At 33.1% G+C, this 23,273-nt stretch overlaps 1 protein-coding gene across 4 annotated transcripts in view; it reads left to right on the top strand.

Moving 5' to 3' along the window:
- LOC106457786 (vacuolar protein sorting-associated protein 54-like) overlaps positions 1–23,273 on the top strand; it is a 111,145-nt gene that overhangs the window by 78,894 nt on the left and 8,978 nt on the right. For all 4 annotated transcript variants that reach the window (XM_022383830.1, XM_022383829.1, XM_022383828.1 and 1 more), the window contains exons 16-22: positions 2,850–2,981; positions 5,909–5,958; positions 14,606–14,688; positions 15,351–15,450; positions 18,192–18,297; positions 20,438–20,525; positions 22,389–22,510. In XM_022383830.1, the coding sequence (XP_022239538.1) occupies positions 2,850–2,981; positions 5,909–5,958; positions 14,606–14,688; positions 15,351–15,450; positions 18,192–18,297; positions 20,438–20,525; positions 22,389–22,510 (681 nt within the window). The remainder of the gene's footprint in view (positions 1–2,849; positions 2,982–5,908; positions 5,959–14,605; positions 14,689–15,350; positions 15,451–18,191; positions 18,298–20,437; positions 20,526–22,388; positions 22,511–23,273) is intronic.

Here is a 23,273-nt window from a genome sequence, read left to right on the forward strand (position 1 = left end):
ACTGGTTTTATGTGAGGTCCTCTGCCTTGTAATACCGAGGATGGGATGTGAAACCTCATCTGTACTGTTGGGGTTAAGTAATGTTTCATTGAATGTCTCTATCTTCATAGTTCTGTAAACTGGCTGTTGGCTTTTTGTTTTTTCCATGTGGGTTTGGGTTACCTATCTGTGTCCATGTTGTCTTTATATTACTAGTAACTCCTCCTACCAGAGTCAGTTTGTTTCCAGTCACATTTGTACAGTTGAAGATGGAGTGGGACTCATGCTGATTATTTACACCTTATATGTTGTTTTCCAAGGTCTTTCTCTTACTAGCTCAAGGCCTCAATGCTGCCAATTTCACAACACTCTACTTCTTCAAGGGTGAAGAACATACCTATTCCAGAACCCACATGTGTGCTTCTATTTCATTACAGAGTACACCTGTTCGATTCTCAATGGATGCTTTCCACAGGAGGTCTCTTATTTTATTTTACAACAATCACTCAATGTACTCAATGTAGGATTCTAGTTATTGTGTGTGTGGAGGTATATATTGTATCACAAGCTATCATTTTCTTGCACTGAAAATAGATTTCCAATAGATACTTACCTCCTCTCACTCCCCACTTCTGGTGTTCTTCTGCTTTTTGTGAGCTTAATGTCAAAAAGTGATGTTCATGTCAAGTAGATAGAGGGAGACAGCTGCTCTAAGAGAGTGTATCATGCTCCTATTGGTGGAAGGTTGTCGCATGCTGTATTCATGTTAAATGAGCAGCTCGAACTTATAGTGTATAAAGGCCAGTGCATGAAGTAAGAAAATTTATTTTGAATGCGTTAGCAGGCAGTGGAAGATTAGAAAAGCTAATGTGTGAGAGGAGGTAAGTACCTATTGGAAATTATTTTCAGTGTATGAAAACGATAACTTTTAGCTAACTTAATTTGGTCCATAAAAGTAAGATCATCAATTGACAAATTGTTAGATTATAGATACTTACTAAAAACATAATCAAGAGTTTCAAACTGTATAATTATACATCACCCTGAAAACCACTGATACTAAATGATGCACAATTATAATTTCAAAATCTTATCATACTTGTGGGACATTATATCACAAGTTTAGATAGACAGAATTAAAATTATTAAGTTAAATAAGTTGTTATATGATATAATGTGGCAGCAGTTGTAGATTTATTGTCGATAAAACACCATCATTAATGAGGGTACTCATCTAATTTCTTAATGCCATTAATCACCATGAATAACTTTATATTGTTACTTATAACTCCACATTATTAGGTGAATGTGCTCATATCATGAGGTTTTACAGCATTTCATTCAAAATTTAATGAACTTTATTATCAATACATCGGTAAACTTGCCATCAAAACATAGTTTATGATCCAGGTTTTTTATAATATCTAAAGCTTAATTTCTTAATTTCAAAAGATTTGCTAAGATATCAATAAATTTGCCAACTCTTTGTTTGTATTTTTATACTGTTCGCTAACAGTTCTTTACAAGGCTGATGGATATGTTTATACCCAATATAAAGAGCATTTTCTCCTCTATAGAAATATTTGAAAGCTGTCATTTATATTTTCCATGTAAACTTAATGTAGAACTATTAGGTTTTGGTGATCATAGGTCTTTGCTCTGAGAATGTACAGATTTTTTAAGCCTGTTTATAGCTTACTTAGAAAGCCAAATAAATTACTGGGACATTCTATTCCAGTGCCTAATATATTTTTTGTGTTCTAAAATGTATATGTGAAAGATACAAGAATTTTCCTAAGATAGTGAAAGAAAAAAAAAATGAGGCCCAGCAGAATTATGGCTTACACTCTTGAAGATCACATGAGTCATGCACTTTGCTTGTGGTGTATATGACAGATGAGTAATTGGCTCTTACTGGGAATTTTTGATTTTGATAGAGGAGGATGGTATAAGCAATGAAACTATAAAATTAAAAGAAAAGAGATGTGAAGAAGGTTAACAGTTGAAACTGTGAATATATTCAAAATTTAAATTTCACAAAATAATACATTCAAAGAAGAATAAGAATAAAAAGATATTGTTTAATTTTATTTCCCATGTTTTTCAACTTTTCACTTCATTGTACAGTAACGATTTCAGTACAGTAAGTGTTAGGATAGAGAAAATAATAGATAAAAGATACAGATTTACCAGTAAAAAACAATATTCACTTAAGAGGTTCTATTGGCTTATGCAAATGAAATATGGAACTTTAAGATGAAAAGAAATATTTTTATTCTTAGCATCAAAATCACTTTTCATTCTGACTGACTCAATAAAGGTTTCAAAAATTCACAGACAAATCTTTAGTAGAAATACTTGTTAAAACATCTGCTTTGTTGTGTATAATGGACTTATAATGTTTACTAAAAGCTTGTCAGTTTATGAACTGAGAATATACTCAGATGTGTTTATTAAACATTGACATACATTGGGACTTCTGTTTGCTTTGTTAAAATTAATCAACAAAATGAAATACTAGATTTTTTTTAAATTAATTAATTTTTTTAACACTTTTTTTACCTTTAAGCTAATATATTTTTAAAATAATTAGTAAGCAAAAAATTACCAATCTATTTTGTCTGATAATTATATACTAAATGTAATTTATATTAGCAAATTATGCAGAATGTATAAAATTCTCCCATTATAGCATTTACATGTGCTTTTGCTTCTTACTGAATACTATACAGTCATTATGAGCATGTAACTCTTTTAATTAACTGCAAAAGTTCTCACTGTGTATTTCCTGATTTTTGGTGAAGTTTAAATTTCTTAAGATTTTAATAAATGTTACTTACTTTAAGTTAATAAGTTTTTCTTTCAACTAGGATGGCTCTCTTGAGAAGTTGTCAACTGAAGAGTTTGGTACTTTAGCACGTAGTATTGAGAATTTCAGCAAAGAATGCGAATATGTGTGTGGTAGAAGAAGCACTTCTCTAAGACTAGCACTTCAAACACAGGTGAGCGTGTAAGGAAATCTGAGACTTTTTGAAGCATAATTTTACAGTTCATTCTTACTTAGAAATAAAATGTTTTTTACCTAATTGAAGCATTGTTTGCAAGAATCAAAATTTAACCATTCTTGAATTACATATTTGTATATTAATAGGAGTGACTTTGGGTACTTATGTAAACCATATATGATCACCATGATGACCAAATGTGCAATCTAAGTACTGTTTACTTTTGAGGTTAGGTAGTTTTCATCATTAAAGTATTCTGAAAAGAAATCATGAACAAATCAATGTAGATCTATAGACAACATTTCACAGGAAATAACTGCTAGGAACTATCATCTCACTGTATACTCTGTATCACTTCCAACGTGTTGGAAATATGTAAAGCATTTCTTATTAATCCTGATTTAGTTATTTGTAATCTGTCTATTCACCAACATTATGATGCACATATGTAATTCATTTGCCAGAAAAGAGGTTTCAATTATGATATTTTTTCAAAACTTTAATATTCTTTATCTCATTTTTAATCTTATTAATGTTTTTTTTTCTTTTTTTTTATTATTACTGTTGTACTGTCCAACTACCCATAAGAAGGAATTATTCTGGTCCATAGTTTATAATGTAACAAAGCATTATTGGTTGATGGAATGTTCAAATGTGAACAATTCTCTCCTTGATATTTTGCTTGAATAACCTGTTATGTGTATCTGTTTATAAGGGGAAAAACGTTATACAAATAACGATGTGTTAACAAGGATGTTTAACTAAACAGTAGTGTAGTTACCTAAATGTTTAAAATTGTTATAAAATAAAAACACAACACTAATTTGATATTCCCTTCTACATAGCCTCTCGTTTAAACTAAACATATGCATGAAACATAAATTATAGCTAAGTGTGATTTTCCTTATGTCACCTAAATCAATTTACTCACTCAGAAGTTTATAGCTAAGGAAGTATTCCTGCAAAGAATAATAAACAAGTTTTCATAGTAAACTATTTTGTGTGGACACTGCCCAGTACGACAAATACCACTTGCTTCTCCTTGCATATGTTAAAGTGTTAGATTTGTACACTTTACTGTTTAAAACATTATATAATTAGTAAATACCCAAATATTTGTGGAAATACAGTGCTCAAAGAAAAAAATCACCCTGTAATAATAAGAGCACAACTAATATGTAAGCACTTCCTGAAAAAACATATGAAAATCAGCAACAGAATAAAACTAGCACACTATCATTGAACAATGTACCATTGTTGCATTTTCACTACTTGCGATAAAAGAACCTATAACTGTAGCTATGCAACCTCATGCAGCAGTTAATTGATTAATAGTAAACAATTTCAATACCTGAGACAGTATTTTCCATCCTTAAACGATAAATAAGAAATTAACAAAGGAAATGGGCAGACATTCATATAAATACAAGTATTACCTTTTTTTACTTTACTTTTCATTTAGTTTTAATGAGTTATTTGTGAAGTGTAAGTTGTGAAATACACTTCATCAATACGAAATATTCCTGAAACAAACTTAGTGTCAACATGGATAGTTTGACTCATAACTGTGCATTATGATGAGATGTTTTACATGTATAGTCAAATAAAGTTTTCTGTAATATCATTTGTTGCTTAACTTTCTTTTTTAATATCTGACTTTTCACATAGTCACCATAATATGTCAGTGTGCAACAAACCAACAGTTGTGATGATATTTGTAGTTTTTAAGACATGTACATCCTACTTTGTAAATTATTTTAGTTTCTTGTTTTGTTTTTATCTTAAACTATAATCTGGTTATGAAAAACAGTGTCTTTACTCATGTATGATTACAACACTCAAAATATTTACCAATTTCTTTTTATAGAATATTTATTTTTAATACTAATTTTCCTTTTTTTTAAAGAACAAATTTACATTTAATACAGAAGGTGTATTGCCACCTAAACTTCTCTACTTTTGTTTTATGTTTTTAATTTCTACCTTTTCTTATGTCTTCAGATATAAATATGTAGATTTGTTTAAGAATAAATTGTATTCTTTAAAGTCTGCTGCTAATAAGATCTGCCAAATGATGAACATGAGCTATCAGTATATTATTGTCAGTGCGATCCCACTTTGGATGGTATTATTCTCCTGTACTCTTATAATTACTAAAGTGAAGAAACCAGTTTATCTACAACACTGTCAAACTACTTTCAAAGTGAAGAAACTTCTTCATTTACAACACTGTCAAACTACTTTCAAAGTGAAGTTGTAGATGAAGAAGTTTCACTGTCTCAAAATATTCTCATAGTAAAGAAACAACTTCATCTAAAACAGTCTCAAAGTACTCTCAAATTGAAGAAACCACTTCATCTACTACAATGATTCAAAGTACTCTCAAAGTGAAAAAAACCACTTCATTTACAACAATATTTCAAAGTACTCTCAAAGTGAAGAAACCACTTCATTTACAACAATGTTTCAAAGTACTCTCAAAGTGAAGAAACCACTTCATTTACAACAGTGTCTCATAGTGCTTTCGAAGTGAAGAAACCACTTCATTTACAACAGTGTCTCATAGTGCTTTCAAAGTGAAGGAATTACTTCAGCTACAACACTGTCTTAAAATGCTTTTACACATTTCATAAAGTTTTACTATTCAGTTTCATACAGATAATTTTTAATGAGCCAAAGTTATTAGTTAAGATTTGGTATTATGTGTAGTTTCAAATCTCATCAAAGTGTAGAGTTATTGCATTATTTATCAAATAAATGATTTTAAGAACAAAAGTCTTTATCACTTCAGCATATTAATCATTGGAAGTGTTGATTTCTGTAAAAGGATTCCAAGTGGTACTGGTCTTCCTGAAAAATTATGCAATTAATATTTTATGCGTAATGCACTTAGATTTAATAGTAGTTGGTACCATTATTTTCAGGCAAACCGTTTCGTCACTAAATTTCACGAAGAAAGAAAAACTAAACTAAGGTAAGTTTTTGTTTGTATACATTATTTTATTTTGAGAGGTGATTTATTTTGTTTTGTTTAATACTATGACACATTCTTTAACATTGTAAGATATAAAAGAAGTAAATTATGCTGAACAAAGAAGTCATAATGGGAAAAATGGTAGTAGGAAAACTTTGAATTATACTGATGACTCATTATGTTTGTTTAATGAAAGTGCACAAAATTTAAATTTGGATTACCCATTTTGTATTATCTTAAACTGCTTAAATTTGACAATAACCAGACAATGATCCATGTTTGCCTTTTATGAACCCGAATAATGAGGTAGATAACAGTGTAATTGATAATGAGCTTAGACAATACTTGGCAGTTATGTAAGCAATTCAGGACTATTAATTCAGTTACTAAACTGCTGAGAGCTTAAATGTATTCTCTCACACTGAGTTATGTAATTTCTGTTCTTCGAAATATAATATGAAAAGCCATGTAACACAGTTATAGCTTATTTTGATGATTATTTATTCTTTTGCTATCAGAAAAACTTTAAGTAGAGTTACACCTAATACAAGAATACCTAATACAAGTTTCATGCATTTTAATATATCTTATAGTAAAACTGCTTCTGAAGTTAACTGTAGTATTTTGAGATTAGGTAATTTGTAGAACATGTTTAAAAATAAAACTTTCAAATAAAGAACCATTTCATTATGCCAAATCAGAAACAGTATTAAGTTTTATATGTGAAATGAAAACCTGCCTAAATGAAAAGTATGTATTTATATATGCTTTTAAGATAATGACATATCAATAAATTTTTGTGATTTATGTTAAAATGTTTGTATTTTTTCACATAAACCAACCCAAAATAGTATAATTTAATATTTCACAACAAGGAAAATATATATCATTGCAGTCCCTCAGAACTCTCCACCGCACTTTTCCCCCCCTTTCTTCCAATTGAGTATGGGAGTCTTTATCACCTACCAGTTCCAAACTGCTTGGGTGGATAACAATGGAGGCAACTTGCTGGATGGGTTCCACAAAGATGGCTATAACTATTCAGTTGAGAGTAGGGTGGTGGTGTTCTGCCATTGTAGAGGGAGTTACAAGATCATCCAGATGAGTAACTAATTCCCAGAGTTGAGACACCCAAATGCAGTTCACCCTTAAGATTGGATGCCCTCCTCCTACCCTCGCGTATATGTCGGTACCCAGCTTTTCTCATTTTGTGCTGCCCTCTGTATGCAAACTTTTTTAGAAATGCATGCCACAAGCCTTAATCATCTCTCTGTTGGAATCTAAAGTTCCAACATGTCTCTCATGCAAATCACCGTGCGTCACCTTACTACCAATAGGAGAGCACTACTATCACGTGATGCATTTGACTCTATCTACGCACCACTACTTTGCCAGCATTTGATGCTGTATTTTCAGTGACTCATCATGGGATATATTGTCACTCATTCGCCGGGACATTAAGCAATATGAGCCAACCTCTCTCACCAACTTCTGTCCCACTTCCTTCTGAGCCTTTCAAGCTGGACCAGGCAGACAACGATTTTGATCATTTGTTTCCCACCCCCTCAGAGTTTGCTGGGCCTTCCCTTTCACTACCTGATGATTAAGCTCGTCCGTCATTGGTCTTTTCAGACTTTATCTCTCAGGTATGTGATGTTTTGTTTCTTACACCTGTTTCCTATGACCCTAGACCTTCTCCTCTTACATGAAACAACCTTCTGGACCCTATTTAGTCTTTCCCCTGTGCCGATTCATGTGGACCGATTTCCCTCTCAACTGGGGGATGGTGTTAGTATGCCTAGTCCCCCAGGGACTTCAGATTAGTCCACCCTTGCTTTGCATCAGGCAGACTTTCCCTTTCTTGACTAACAGTTGTTGGAGTCAGTTCTACCTGTTTGGGAGGCAAATCCAAATTACCCTGTCCAACTTACCCAAGCCCAATTTTCTCATCCTCACAGCCTTGTTAAGGTACCTTTCCTCCCTTCACCTTTTGTCAGGGGTTTTCTGCTGAAATCATCTCCATCTTTACTTCTATGTTGGCTTGTCTTCAGCTTTCGCGCTTCAAACGTGGTTTGTTTGTTGTTGGGACCTTTTGGGCTGTGACTCAATTTTGCGTGGACCCGTCTCCAGCCTCCTTATCTGAGATCTCCACATGCACTTTTTTCAGTGTTATGTGTTTGACTCGGTTCCTGAGTCTTCAGTGCATTAACTTATTAACTCCATAGTTTGTTTGTCACAATTGTGCCCAAGCGAGGTACCTGGTTCCTGTTCCCTGACCTTCCCCTTCCCAAGCTCTTCCTGTCCCACCCTCCCACGGTGCTACGGTTTGACAATTTATTCAATGACGCATTATCTGCCAACAGCAGTACTGGTGAATACATAGTTGGTTCGGGCCCAGTGGGGGCTCATCTCTTGAATTTCATTCATCAGTGGGGACCTTTTCTCGCCAATGTCTGGGTTCACAGAGTGCTCTCAGAGTAGTACATTATCCCCTTTCACCCCCTCCTTTTACCTTTCCTTCTCCTCGAAATCCCTGACATGGCAGTGTCTGTCGTAGGTGGTTCAGGACCTCATCGCACAACAGGCTATCGAACCAGGTTCACGGGAGTTTTACTCCTGCCTGTTAGTGGTTCTCAAGAAGACCAGAAACTGGCGTTCTATCCTCGATTTATCCTGTCTCACTCAGTTTGTTCACACTCTTCGCTTTACCATGGAGATATACCTTTCTCTTCAGTAGGCATTTTCTCCAGGTCTATGGATGACCAAGGTGGATGTTTTCAATGCTTACCTGCACATTCTTGTGGCAGAGTATTCACATCCATATCTTCAGTTTGTCCATTAGGGGGTTGTGTACCAGTTTTATGCCTTAGCTTTTGGCCTAGCCTCAGCACTATATATGTTTTGTCATGAGCTCTGCTCCTTTGCTCAGCATATTCATGCTATGGGGTTGAACTTCCATGTTTATATGGACGACTAGCTTCTTACTCTTTCTGAACAGGAATCAGCCTGTCACATTCATCAGCTCCTGGCCGAAGCTGCATGGGTGGGCTGGTTGGTCAAATTGGAGAAGTCTTTCCTTTGCCCTATCCAATACTTTATCCACTTGGGTGTTTTCTTCAACACCCATCTCATTCAAGCCCCAACTTTCTCCTCTCCGGCTCCATTCTATGGAATGGACCACCTGGAAAACCCTGTCTGTTCCCTCACTTACAGCTCGTGAGGTTCTATTGCTTTGGTAATGTGGTCTTCCATGACCCCTGTCATACCTCTGGGCAGGGCCCATATGTGGTTTCTTCATTGGGTCATTCACGATCAATGGAACCTTCCCCGGGATCACTTGGATACTTCTATATCCCTTCCCTCATCTCTTGTAGAGATCTCCATTACTGATTGAACAGGGCCCATACATCGACTGGGTCCCGCTACCTCCTCCGTGGCCAGATTTACTTCTGTTCACAGATGCATCCCTCAAGGACTGGGGTGCCTGGATCACCAGAAGGTTTTGTGTCATTGGTCTGTGGAGGAGAGTTCTCTTCACATCATTGTTCTCAAACTCCTGGCTGTTCATCGGGATTTGGATCATTTTCTTTCTCTTGCCAACCACTGGCTGGTTATGATCCATTCTGACAATTCTATCATAGTGGCTTATATCAATCACCAAGGTGGCACCAGGTCCAGATCCTTGTGATTTTGCACTATGGATGTAATTTTATTTGGCACACACATCGAATTCGGTTGATGGTGTGTCGTGTACTGGGTGCTTTCAGTCTCATGGCTAATTGTTTTTCCTGACCGGATTGCATTTATCCCATGAAGTGGCCCCTGCATCCTACCATTTTTCGGTGGCTCTGTCTGCATCTAGGTACACCCCATACCGATGCCTTTGCAACCACCCTCAATCACAAATTACCTTAGTTTTGGTCCCTGGTTCCCCATCCTCAAGCCTTGGCTGTTGATGCCTTCAGCTTGGAATGGTCTCATCTGTTCCTTTATGTTTACCATCCCATCTGTTTACTTCATTGGGTGGTCTCTCTCATCCATGCCTCTCTGTGCATGATCTTTCTTCTTGCACCTTACTGGCCTGCTCAACCTTGGTTCCCTCGATTGCTCCAACTGCAAGTTTCCCCCCCCCTTCCTCTTATCTTCCATTTTGACCTGCTCTGTCAACTCCAGTCACTGGTGTTCCATCCTGCGCTTCATATTTAGCCCATTCAATTCGCCCTTCTTCTTCGGCCATCTATCAATGCAAGTGAAATGTTTATAGCTCCTGAGCATTGACTCGGGGTTTCCAGGCTTCTCACCCAATGATTGCCTGTATCTCCAAGTTTCTAACATGGCTCTTTGAGAGAGGTTCTTCAGTCTACTCGGTTTCGGGTGGCGTTATCCCATACCTACATTTTTTCCCATTTCTGCAGGGTCTTTGATTCCTCTGTCCATTGCATGTTGATCTGTTCCTTCTGGCTCTATTGGCCACTGAGGCATACGTCTCACCCAGAATGGGACATTAATGTGGTCCTTTATGCCCTCACTTTATCTCAGTTTGAACCTTTGTTTATGTATTCCCTGTTTCACCTTTCTTTGAAGGTGTATTTCCTCCTCCTGGCCTGCAGTCATCGTCGTAGGTCGGATATTTTTGCCCTTGGCATTACCAAGACCTTGTACCACTCCTCCTACCTTATCCTTTATCTGGATAGTGCTTTCCTTCCTACAACCTCTGCAGCTCGATGATGGTCAGTCCTCCTTTTCCCCTATCTGCCTATCCTCTATATCACATCTCTACCCTCATCCTGATCAGGATAGACTCCCTGTCCTGTCTGTGCCATCTGTTGTTATATTGCTTGCACGGCTTCTGTTCAGGGTCCTCATTCCCACCTTTTTATCCCATGGCAACCTTCCTCTTCCTGTGATCTTTCCCTGGTTACCCTGACCAATTGGTTTTGACATTTGATCCAATTGGCTTATTCCTCTTTGTCTCCTTCCCAGCATGATCTCTTTCACGTTTTTCTCATATCATATCTGTCACCTTACCTTCTTCCTTGCCTCTTGTCTTCATCGGCCATTGGAAGAGATTCTACAATTGGGCATCTGTATGACTCTGCACACATTCATCACCCATTACCTACACCACATCGCTGTTTCTGCTTCCTCGGGATATCACCTGCCTAATGCTTTCCTTTCTTTCAGGTGCCCTGACCAGGTATTCTGTCTGTACCCGGAATGGGTTCCTCTTAAATGGCTATAATCATTCACAGACATTTTGCTATCAAATCTTGTTGACCATTTTCTGTTTGATAGCTCTGTAACCAAACAAAATTGAAGGCTATAAAAATTATAGTTTAGCTGAGCGATGATGATTTTATAGTGAGTAATTTACATTTAATTTCAGACTTTTTGAAGGGGTGAAGGATAAAATAGAGAAAAGAAGATGCCTAGAGAAAATGTGTCACGTGTGTCACACTAAGGGAAATTCAGAGTTTTTTAAATATTGCCTTGTAGAATAAAGAACTTAAAATTTATATACTATTAAAATATGGATTATTAGCTAAGATTTTATGCTATTCTAATTGGTATAACATAAACAAAAAGTAGTTTGATAAAATTTTGAATGTAAGACACTTAAACCTTGCATCATAGACAGTAAAGAATCCCCATGGCGATAGGGGTAAAGAATGGCTAAAACATAATTAACAATTTTTCAAGAATAATAATCTAGTTATAGAAATCCCAGAATGTCAGTCATTCATGCTTGCTCTGTTCATGCGATATGAAATATCCCATATTTCATAATTGAACAAAAACTACAAGTCTGACTTCTTAATACATATATACCCATACATATATTCTGAAAATTATTAAATTCATCATGCCTCTTGAGACATCAGAAGAAGAAAAAAATATCTTACCCCCACTAGCAGTTACTTCTTAAACTGATTTGAGACCTAGTAAAGTCTGTAAAAGTACCCATGGTAACAGTTAACAAATATGTGATACTGACTAATTTGTGATAACAAATCATATATGAGCTTTGATAACTATGAGCAAGTGTTTATGTTTATTTCAGTTGGTCCAATTATGCAAAAAAATGTATTAACCAAGCCCCTCCTTGTACTGTTGATAAAAGAAATGTGATGCAAGAATAATCCACGTTCTGACTACACAGTTAATTCACTTTGCATGTTAAATTTCACAGACGAATGTGTCATCTATAAGTTCAGTTGTATTTTAAACTAAATTTGTATGTTTTAACACAACTTGCATGTTTTATTATGCACAAAAGTTTATTCCACTGCTATGAAGCATAAATAACAGAACTTTTCTAGATAACAAGATAACAAAAATAATTTGAGAAAATATAATTGATGGTTGAGTAAGCAACTGCACAGTTCTCTTCTAAAACAACAGTACAGCAGGGGTGGAACAGAAGTCTACTGCATGAAATTGTTTTGTCATGATTTTTGTTGCAGCAAACCGAATAGATTAAGAAGACTTAGGTTCAAAAAGACTAACTAACCAAAACACCTGTTCAACTGACTCAGGAAAGATATACAAATTTAATAAACATAATAGTTAACTAAGCTTAGATAAAACTGATCCATTTCTTTTATCCCTGAAATAACAGCATGGTTGATTGAAGTGTTTGCAGCTTTCCTTTTCTGTCATTACTTGAGAGGTAAAAAAATAACTAAAACAATATGCTCAAAATATGACGCATGTTCTTAGTGTCAAAAACAGGGTGAAAAGAAAAGGTTTACCATGTAAATACTCAACAGAGGCTGAGAAAACCACTAGGGGAACATTCTGAGCTTTAACTTTGCACACACGTCATTGGGTAAAGAAGGTGTACATAAGCAAGTATTTTCAAACAAGAAAGAGGTGGGTGGGGCCACCTGGATTGTTTCACTAAAGATATTAATATCTCAGAAAATAGAAAATATAGGAGGTTCTTATCCTATATTCTAGCTTGTCAGTATTGGTAATTTGAATTTTTAGTTCATAAGAAAATATAGACTTTGTACTTGATATCACAAATGTCTAATTTGAACCAATACTGCATTCAACATACCACATGACACAGAAAAATCGATATTTAGGATTTTTTAAATTTTTACTTTTAAATTAAGAAATTAACTAATATATAATACTAAAATGTGAATTATAATCTACAATTTGATACCAAACTTATTGACATACATTCCTAAAATAGTAGTTCAATAAAATTTTTAATGTGAGTCTACAAATGTGATGACATGGCCTTTGACCCATGACCATAGGAAGACCCGTAGAGATAGGGTTAAAAATACACTTTTACTTATGTGAAATTTTTGGTGCAAAGTAAACATAATAAAAGAAAATCATACTGTTGAATGTGACGTGTATCATCTTTCTGAAAACCATACAGTTGTACATATCATGTATCATTTGTCTGTAAATCATACTATTGTACATAATATATATCATCTTTTCTGACAGAATATAAGTTTATACAGTGTATTACCTTTCATCTTGCTGGAATAAATTGATGAATTGAAATTATGCTGTAACTATGTCTTTTGATATTCCAAAACTTCTTTAATTCAGCTATAGGTGAAGTGTCTTTTACTGCCTGGCCCAAGTCCTTAAATTTCAAGCCATCATCAGAGAAGTTCACAACTGTTTACTACCACATATTATTAGATAGGATTTATTAGAAATTATTAGAAAAATAACCTTCGTTTAATATTGATGTGTTGTGACAGTTGCATCATTAGGTGCTGATGCAGAATACATGGAAACTGAAATAAGAGACTTACAGAAACATTTGATCATTGTCATACTCAACCGGACAACCTAATTAAATTGTGATATCTGCAGAACTATCTGACACTGAACTATATTCCAAATTAAAAATTATGACATTTGCCCCAAACATACCTATATATGTCCTGTTAACATTTATTCCAGTGTTTTCCAAACTTTAAGTAGCAGTGCTCCCCTAACTCAGCAAAGTTTCCATTGTGCCCCATCCCTTCACATTAAAATAATTTCTGCAAGTGATAACAGCAAAATCATCTTATTTACCTGTTTTTAGTAATTTTTTTGAATAAAAAATGCTTGTAAGGAGTGAGTAAATGCGAGAGCAAAAAAAAAGCTTCAAAAGCAAAGTGATAGCTTTGTTAGGTTATCGTTATATCCAACTCATCTGTTTCCTCCGTTATTATTTTTGGGCTCTCTTGCCATAAGGCCATGCCCTCTCAGGGAGGTACACACCACAGTTTGAAAAACACTGATTTATTCTAATATCGTACTTTTTACATAAGCTCACAACTGGTGTTTTCAGAACCATATATGTAAAAAGATTCTTTCTAAAACTAAATATGTAAAACTTCTTTTATGAAATTATCACCTTGAAGCAATCTTGTTATAAAAGTTGCAACTGGCATTGTTTAAAACAAAACATTCATTAAAACACTGACCCCAACAAACAAATATCTGATGAAAATATAGAGTCTCTATCTGGAAAATTGTATCTGGCTTCAGTACTTCTTGTCTATCAGAGTTTTCTTTCAGTTCTACAAATTTAAAAATATAAAAATTTTCCTTTGAAGCAGACTGCCAAAAATATCGTTTAACATCTGTTTTTTTCTACAACTATATTTCTGTGTTTCAGTCTAATACTAGATAATGAACCATGGAAACAAGCTGATGTTCCGGTAGAATTTCAAGACTTAGTTGATCATGTATTACAGTCAGGTATGCTTATAGATTACTGTTTCTCTTAGTAAGTCAAACATTAACAAAATAGAACATTAGTGCAGTAAATTTGTGAAGTTTGATATAGGTAATAAACATTTTTTGTGAATTTGAAATTAAGTAACATAAGTCATTCATCTTCATTGTTTAATTTACAGAGCAATGCCCTGTCTCATTTGTCATATGAAAGTAACATGTTGCTATATTGTATGGTGTGACTAGTTGGTTTTTGCAAATTACAAATAGTAATTGTACCAAAATATCTGGAAAAGCCAAAAGAATTTGGCTCTTGTAATTTCACCGTATTTTATCTGTGACATGACTTATTGTGATTAAAACACGTCAACTTTGGTTATAAGATTTTCTTTGCTATAAGCAGATATACATATATTCATTATTGCTGAATTATATAGTACATTTTATTTTTAAATTTTTTCTATTTAGAAACTTTATGGTGTATTTATGAAGTTTAAGCACATTCATGAATAAACAGTGCTTAAAACCAGTTATAAAGGAAAATCTCATCAACTTTGGGTATTTGATTTTGTTTGCTATAAGTAGATATATATATTTATCATATAGTGTATTTCATTTTTTAATATTATTATTTTATCTTTATGTTTACTTGATGTATTTATGAACCTAAGTATTGTTGTTTGTAGGTATGCTAACACTTCCTAAAAGAGAGAGCAATAGTATAAATACACCAAGAAATCCAAGAGATCATTTGATTGTGGGTGATGAAACATTCAAAGTTGTTGGGTAAGTACATATGGAGCAGAGAAGTCAGTTAAATTGTCATGTTATCTTGAATTTCAAGTATCCCAAGTTAAAAACAGAATTGCATATTATAAATTGAAATAATGAATGAGGCAAGCTTTTGGTGAAACTAATTTGAGGTTTTTTTATATTGCTATGACAAAATCAGATGCATATTCAGTTTACTATGATTATATAAATAAATATGTGCCATATAAACTACATGTCTTAGTTATTTATCTACACACAAAATTTTGTTCAAGATGAGACCATGTGTTTTGTATTACCAAGAATGTTGAATTTGTTTTTCCACTTACCAGACTATAAACCTCTTATAAAATATTAATTGCTAAGTGAAGTATGTTTTTTAGAAATATATCTAATTCTTTTGAAATATCTAAACAACATCAAGTTAGGAATATTGAGTTATTTAATAAACATAACTAAAATGATACATCGAAACTTGAGAACAAGTTAGGTCTTAACTCTTTCAGCACGGGCTTGGTCCCTGGGACCGACCTCCTAACCATTTTGTGCTTGTTATAGTTTTCATGCTATAACTTTTAAATTAGTTAGCGTATGTTCACGAAATTTGGTAGATTATCATTAAACATTACAATGCTTTCATATGCAAAATACCAGATTTTTTTTATTAAGTCTTAAGGTTTGTTAAGCAATGTTTTTCTCATGCCTTTTTTTCTTTTCGCATATTGTCTATCCAACATGCAAAGTAAGTTTCATTTTAAGATTAAAAATACTTTTATGCATCAGAAAATTTTAAAATTTCACATGCGACATCCTTAAGATGTCCAGATAGTTATCAAATGTTTCTTAAGAAAAAACCTTATATTTTATATGTTATTTTCACTAACGAATCTCTGTATGGGTTCGGTCGATTTGACTGACCTCATAACCACCATAAAAATTAAGAAATAAATATAAATTATACCTTTTGTGTTCTAGAATGACTACAGATTATAACATGAAAACATAAATGTTTAGACTAAATAGCTTATATCTCATAACATTATACATTTATATATATATTTATTATTTTTATTATATTGACTTTTCAGCCATGCCTGTATAACAATACAGAACATTCAATGACTTGGAGCATGTGCACTCATATTACCGTATCCAATAATATAAAACTGACCTTTAATCTTTACAAAGTGACCTGTCTTGGCTGTGTTTAGAAGACTAGTATTTTATAAAATACAGTCACATTTCAATTATTATACATTATATATGTACATAGATTATTACTATTTACAAACAAGTTCTTAAACTTGTTTTTCTGAAAACATAGAACAGTAAATGAAGACGTAAAGCAAACAATTATCTATTCTAGTTACGACCTTTGTACTCGATTGCTACTTGTTGTAGCTTGCTAAGCCTCAAGAAATTTTGCACGTGGTGGGTGTGGAATGAAATAAATTTTTTTAGGTTTTTTATATATATACATTTGAATAATCAAAAAATCATAGATTATTATATCAATACCATAGAATTCCATTATAATTTATCAAGTTTAGTAACTAAGTTGAATTTAGGTCTTAAAAATATGAAATTTCAAACAGGTTAAAAACTCAACTTATCAACACAAAGGTCTGTCTCGAAAGAAAGAGATGATGCCGTTATATTTGAAAATGGCTGAGAAAGCCACTAGGGGGACATTCTGAGCTTTCGATTGGTTATTCACATGTCATATATAGAAGTAAATGTATATAAGAGACTGTTTCCAAAAATGGAAATAGGTGAGCCGGGCCAATGTATTTGATTCAGTACACGAGCAATATCTCGGCAAATAGAAAAGATAAGGATGTTCTTATTTTATATTCTAGCTTGTCACTATCAGTAATTTGAGTTCCTAATTCATACAAAACTATAGACTTTGTATTTTGACATCACAAACATCTAATTTGAATCAGTGGTGCATTCAACTTAACATGTGACATACAAAAATCGATGTTTAGGTGTGTTTTTAATATTTACTTTTAAATTTAAAAATTAAATAATGTATAATATGAAAATTTGAATTATAATCTACAGTCTGATATCAAACTTAATGATATAAATTAATAAAATAGTAGTTCAATATGATTTTGAATGCGAGTCAACAAATGCTTTGATATAGCCTATGAACTGGCCAACTGGCTTTGCAATACTTCTGAAGGTTTATATTGCTAACAAAGTAAAATAATAATACACACAATGCTACTTGCTAACAAACTCAAAAATCAATTATCATCATCTATTGTAGCCTAACTTGAGTTTTATACTTCTTAAACTGTTGTAAAAATGGATAAAAAATTCCAAATGTTAAGCCACAGATTCATAATGTGATAGCAAACCCCCATCCGGCCGAATAGCAGTACAAATGTCTAAATTAAAAACAGCCTACAACAGTATTGTTAAGCTTTTTCTAAGTAGTTCTGAATATTAGGATCAGTTATAGCTATAGATACACTTTTTCACATATAGACAAAGGAATCCAGACATTCCAACAATCATAATACTGTTTAAGCATTACAAAAAATATGTACTGATGTCATACTTTATTTCTTTCATCATTAAATTTTGCCAAAAACGTGATATTTTTTCTAGTTGAATATAAAATAAAACAAAATTAAGTTTTAAGGAATTTTTCAAAAAAAAAGTAAGTGAAGTCCATATGTCTTAGAAAACAGACCTGAAAGTTCGACATATTTCCATATATCCTCCTTTTTTTCGTTACTTAGGACAGTGTTAATACTTCTGAAAATGATAGTCGAATATTGTCAGTGTGCAGAAGACAATCCAATGGTTTCTCCTGATCTTTTGACTCGATTGTTAGATTTATTAAAGGTAAGTTCTTTACACTTCTTTTTATTAAAAACTGTTAGAATATGTGGGTGTAATATTATGTTTTCCTAAATGTACCATAGTGTATATTAAAAGATTGTTATGATTGTTTTTGATTTAAAAAACATTAAGTAATAGTCTTTCAAAAAAACTAACTGTTGTATCAGTTATGTAGTGAATAATTTGTTTATATTGTACATATTATTATACTCGTATGGTAACTTGTTTTGAACTGTGGTTTGACTTTATTGGTTGTTTAAAATTTCTATAAAATTAAGAAATCTTGCGTGAAGAGGTTGATATATCCTGTTTCAGTTGCCTTTTACCTGACATATAAAGGAGGTTGTAGTGATCGGTAATCAGAATAAATGCTGCTGTTCTGTATTAAACTGCTTTGACAGGCCTCTGAAGCATTTGTTTTCTTTTGCTCTGAAAGCTCAGCTAGTTGATGTTGCCTAAAACTGATTTAATTTTTCAAAATAATTCTCCAAGGAGACACTTTAGGTTTAAGATATCGGCTGTGGATTAGCTATTCCAAAATATCTCTATAGATACTTTGAAACCAGACATGAAATGTCATTTCTTTGCGGCTGAAGCTTTATCCTGCTGGATGTACATTGTGACCTGCTAACCCAAAATACTCTATCAAGGCCCCTGGGATGTGTATGTATTTAAGATATCTGACTATTTAATGGAGCATTTACAGGAGCAGACACTTTGCCAATAGACCTCATGCCCTATGTGCAAGATGCAGTGTACACTGTAATAAACCCCAGTGCAATCCCTCAAAGTTGGCATAACAAGTTAATAAATATGGATTCATTGCATTAAATCCAAGAAAGTCAGGTTCATGTTGTGGTAATGATGCTTTCTGTCAGTCTTTCACAATCTTAACAAGCAAGTATTTTTCACACCCTGCTCTGGATCTGATCTGAATGTTGTACTATGTAGTTCCAAAGGCTGTCAAATGATTTACCACGAAGTTCCTAATACTGTCACACTGTGACAGCACTTTTAGGTGGATCTTCCCTGAATGTTGTCATATGGATTTCCTAAGACTGCTGAATGACACTTGACCAAATTCTGTGACTACTTCTTGGATTGAATTTATGCACTTTTACCAGGATATCTTATCTCTCAAATCCATGACCTTCTAGCACCCTGTTCACACTTCAACAGTACAAGTTAAAATATTCTTGCCTGGTGTGTGTGTGTATGTTTGCATTTATACTCCATGTTGCTCTTGAAGATCAAATCATGTGGATTAATGGATGTGTACTAGGTGTGGCAGTGCATTATATGTCATTATAAGTTCTGTAGTGCTTAGGAGAGCGCTACAGTTAGAAATGGAAGGTCTAGGCAAGCTACAACCTCCTTCATTGGGAAATTCTTGAAGTCAGCCAACATCAGGAAATCAAAAGAGAATGCTCTGAATACTATTCATCATGATTGACAGCAGACCAAGAATAATAAAAACAACTGCATTTCAAAATTTTATATCTAACTTTCTATTGTTACAAAGAAAATGAGAAAAAATATGCACAGTTAAGCATGAAGCTACACAATGGGCTAACTGTACTATGTCCCCAGATTTTTAGCATTATAAGTCCTTAAGCCTACTAGTGACCCAGTGAGGTTACAATATACACATTAAAAAACATGTTTCTACAAAATATGGTTCATAATGTGATGTAAAAATTTCAGCATTTTAAATAATTTTTTCCAAATATTTATTGGTAAACTTGTTACAATAAAAACAAAACACAATTGTCTAAGGGGCTTTCGTATTGTAATTTTTAACGAAGTCCATGCTTAACTCGTAAATCAAAGTGTTTTGTGTTTTTCCTACAGATATTGTAGAGTTCCTTTGAACACTTGTAGATATTTATGAAATTTCTCATATAAACGTCTATCTTTGCACTTTTGATTAATTATTAAGATTGCTAAATTACATAGTAATCACAGAAAAGCAATTTTATATATGACAAATATTTTTCTTTAAATTATATGGTAATTCACTTACATAACCTATTAGCCATTGTTTTGTTTATTAGCCTTTCTCTTTGGAAAGAAAAGAAAAAATCTGTATTAATTAGTTTTAGCTTGATTGTAAAAGGACTTTACTTTTTTAATAATTTTTCAGAATTTTAATTCCCGGACTTGCCAGTTGGTGCTTGGAGCTGGAGCAATACAATTAACTGGACTGAAAACAATTACAACTAGAAATTTAGGTGAGTGAAGTTTGGTGCTTCTTTCGTTTACTGTGAAAGGTTTCAGCAAATTGTGCACCCTACCATTCTAGCTTATGTCATTAAAAAGAGTTAGAAAGCAACATCTTGAGATTGAGGTAACTTTTCAACATTTATTTTTTAATAATATCGGAGGGTTCAAAAAGAAACCTGTCTTTCATTTTGTATGTAGAGAATTTTGCCAGTACTGTGATTAAGGCTTTTCCATTGAATGAATAAAGTAACTTTTGAAATGTTGTGGATCCACAGTTAGCAGATTATGCAAAAAAAAATCAAATAAATATTACTTTTGGTAAAATGTTCTTAGGGTGTATGTGAAAGGTAATACCTTTGAAACAAAGTGACTGTTTTAAAGCTGACCATTTTGAACCTCCTGGGAGAATTATGGCACATTGTTATTTAGAACTTTTAAGTGTTATATATATGTACTGTTCCACGAGGTACCACAAGAACACATGACAGAGTCCATCTAGCACATTATGCAAGAAAATTCAGCTACACTTAGATTATCTGTTTTCAAGTATGAGAAAAATGATATAGCATCACAAGTTAAATGAATCTGTGAGAAAAGATAACATTTGTTGCTGGAAGTGTAGAAAATTTGAAAATGAAATCATGTTGATGCTTGGTCATGTATTTTGTATGAGTCCATTCAGCATCATCAGGAATTTGATAATATAGCAACAGTTGAATAATGGCAGCAGGGCTCCAATTCAAAATAACTTGACGTTTCCTTGAACAAGGTACTGAAAAGCATCAGAAAAGGGTGTTTTTATTTCTTCATTCTTTACCTCTTGTTAATTTTTTGGATATGCTAAGAAAGTACTTTTTACCAGAGTTAACACTTTGTTATTCATTAAATGAAACAACCAAGAACTTGAAAATATAATAAGGTAAAAAAAAAAGTACTTTTAATAGAAAAGTTTACATTAAATTTGAATAATTATATTGAAAATATCTAATTCAATATATACTATGTACTTACCTATTAGGTAATACATTTACACAGAAGGATTCATTTTAGCTTGTGTTTGCCTTTGAAGAAAATAATAAGGTACCAAAACGTTAAATATATAAAACTAGACATGCTTTAACTATTTAACTTAGAGTAAAAGTAAGGTAAGTGAAGTGAGATGAAAGCAAAAGAGTGTAATATATTATCTCTTTTCAATCAAAATATAAGTAGATGAAACAGAATATTTTGTTTATACAGGGTGAGTTAAATTCTGTTTCTTTTTCATTTCTTATTTGTTTCCCTTCATGTCACCTTTCTTGCTTTATTAATGTTTTGTGTGTAGTAGTGGATAAACTGAAATCAGTTGTTATTGGTGAGATGAAATAAATAACCTTATGTGTGTCTTCTTGCTGCTTGTACATACAAATTAGAAATATAGCTTTTTCTATCAGTTTCTTACTGTAAGTTATATCGAAAGTCTGAATTAAAATAAATAATAACTAAATATTTTATACTGTCATTACAACTAGGATGTGTTTAGGGAATTTAAAGTTATTTGTAACAGTTTGGGAATAATTCTTCTGAGTTGAGAAAAAGACCAACCTATTCAATATTCCTCTGCCTGCAACATATATATATATATATTTGTTTTAAGAATTGTGATAAGAACTGAGAGCATATTTTAAATGCGTGGTTGGAACTACTAATATTTTGAGGTTAGGAAAATGTTTATTTCAGAAGAATAAAAAGTTTGCTATGTTTTTTGTTTTTTTTAATATGACATATCCCATTTTTTTCTATGAATATCCAGATTGTTGTAATAGTTTCATAATGTTGTTATAAAAATAACATTTTTCATATGACTTGTAGCATTATTCGTACTTTTCCAGCCTTAGCTTCTAGGTGCCTGCAACTTGTGGCTTACTTTATACCCATGGTAAAGAATCATTTTACACATCTTCTGCCCTCCAAGCAACAGTTCATGAGCAAGCACTTTGACCAGATCCTCAAAGTGAGTACTTTACAAAAACAAACTTCCTTTTCAACAAAGATTGACAGATTATGTGATAAAGGAAGGTTTACAAATGGCATCAATCAACTTTAAATTAAGTTAATTTAGAGCTAATGAGTTTTAGAAGAACGAGTTCCATTTCAAAATAGTTTCCAGATACTGAGAATAATCCTCATTTTGTTTAAAACTGTCAAGAAGTTATTCTGATGCTTTATAGGTTACAATTTGTATGTTACTTAGATAAATAAGTCTCATAAAATAGAGCCATTTAACAGTTTATATTAAATGATCTGTTTTACAGTCATGGCAGAAGAAAGGCCTCAAGCAAAATTTTGTGAAAGAGTTTTAATAAGCTAGCTTCAACAAGCTTTTTTAATTACTTCTTTTTTTCTTTGTCAGTCCATTTTTGGGTTACATGTACAATAGGTTCCATATCTTAAATTTATTTTCAGTGTGACAAAAGATTGACAAAAAAGATGGAGTTCTGTTAATTTATTACCTAAAGTGGTTAAATTTGTAGGGAGATTTATTGTTTTAATGAAAGTTTGACCAAGGCCTAGTGGTCAGTATGCTAGGTCATGGATTGGAATGTTCAAGGTTCTTGTTGCTGAACACACTTCATATTTTCAGCTGTGGAGGTGTTATAACTGTGACAGTCAGTCTTGCTATTTTGTTAAGAGTATCTGCTAACTGGTTGCCCTCCCTCTAGTCAGTATTTCTAAATGTAAGCTGTCTATACCTGAACTTTGAGTCTCTGACTTTG

The sequence above is a fragment of the Limulus polyphemus genome, unplaced genomic scaffold (genome assembly GCF_000517525.1).
Source record: "Limulus polyphemus unplaced genomic scaffold, Limulus_polyphemus-2.1.2 Scaffold373, whole genome shotgun sequence".
NCBI classification, from domain to species: Eukaryota; Metazoa; Arthropoda; class Merostomata; order Xiphosura; family Limulidae; genus Limulus; species Limulus polyphemus.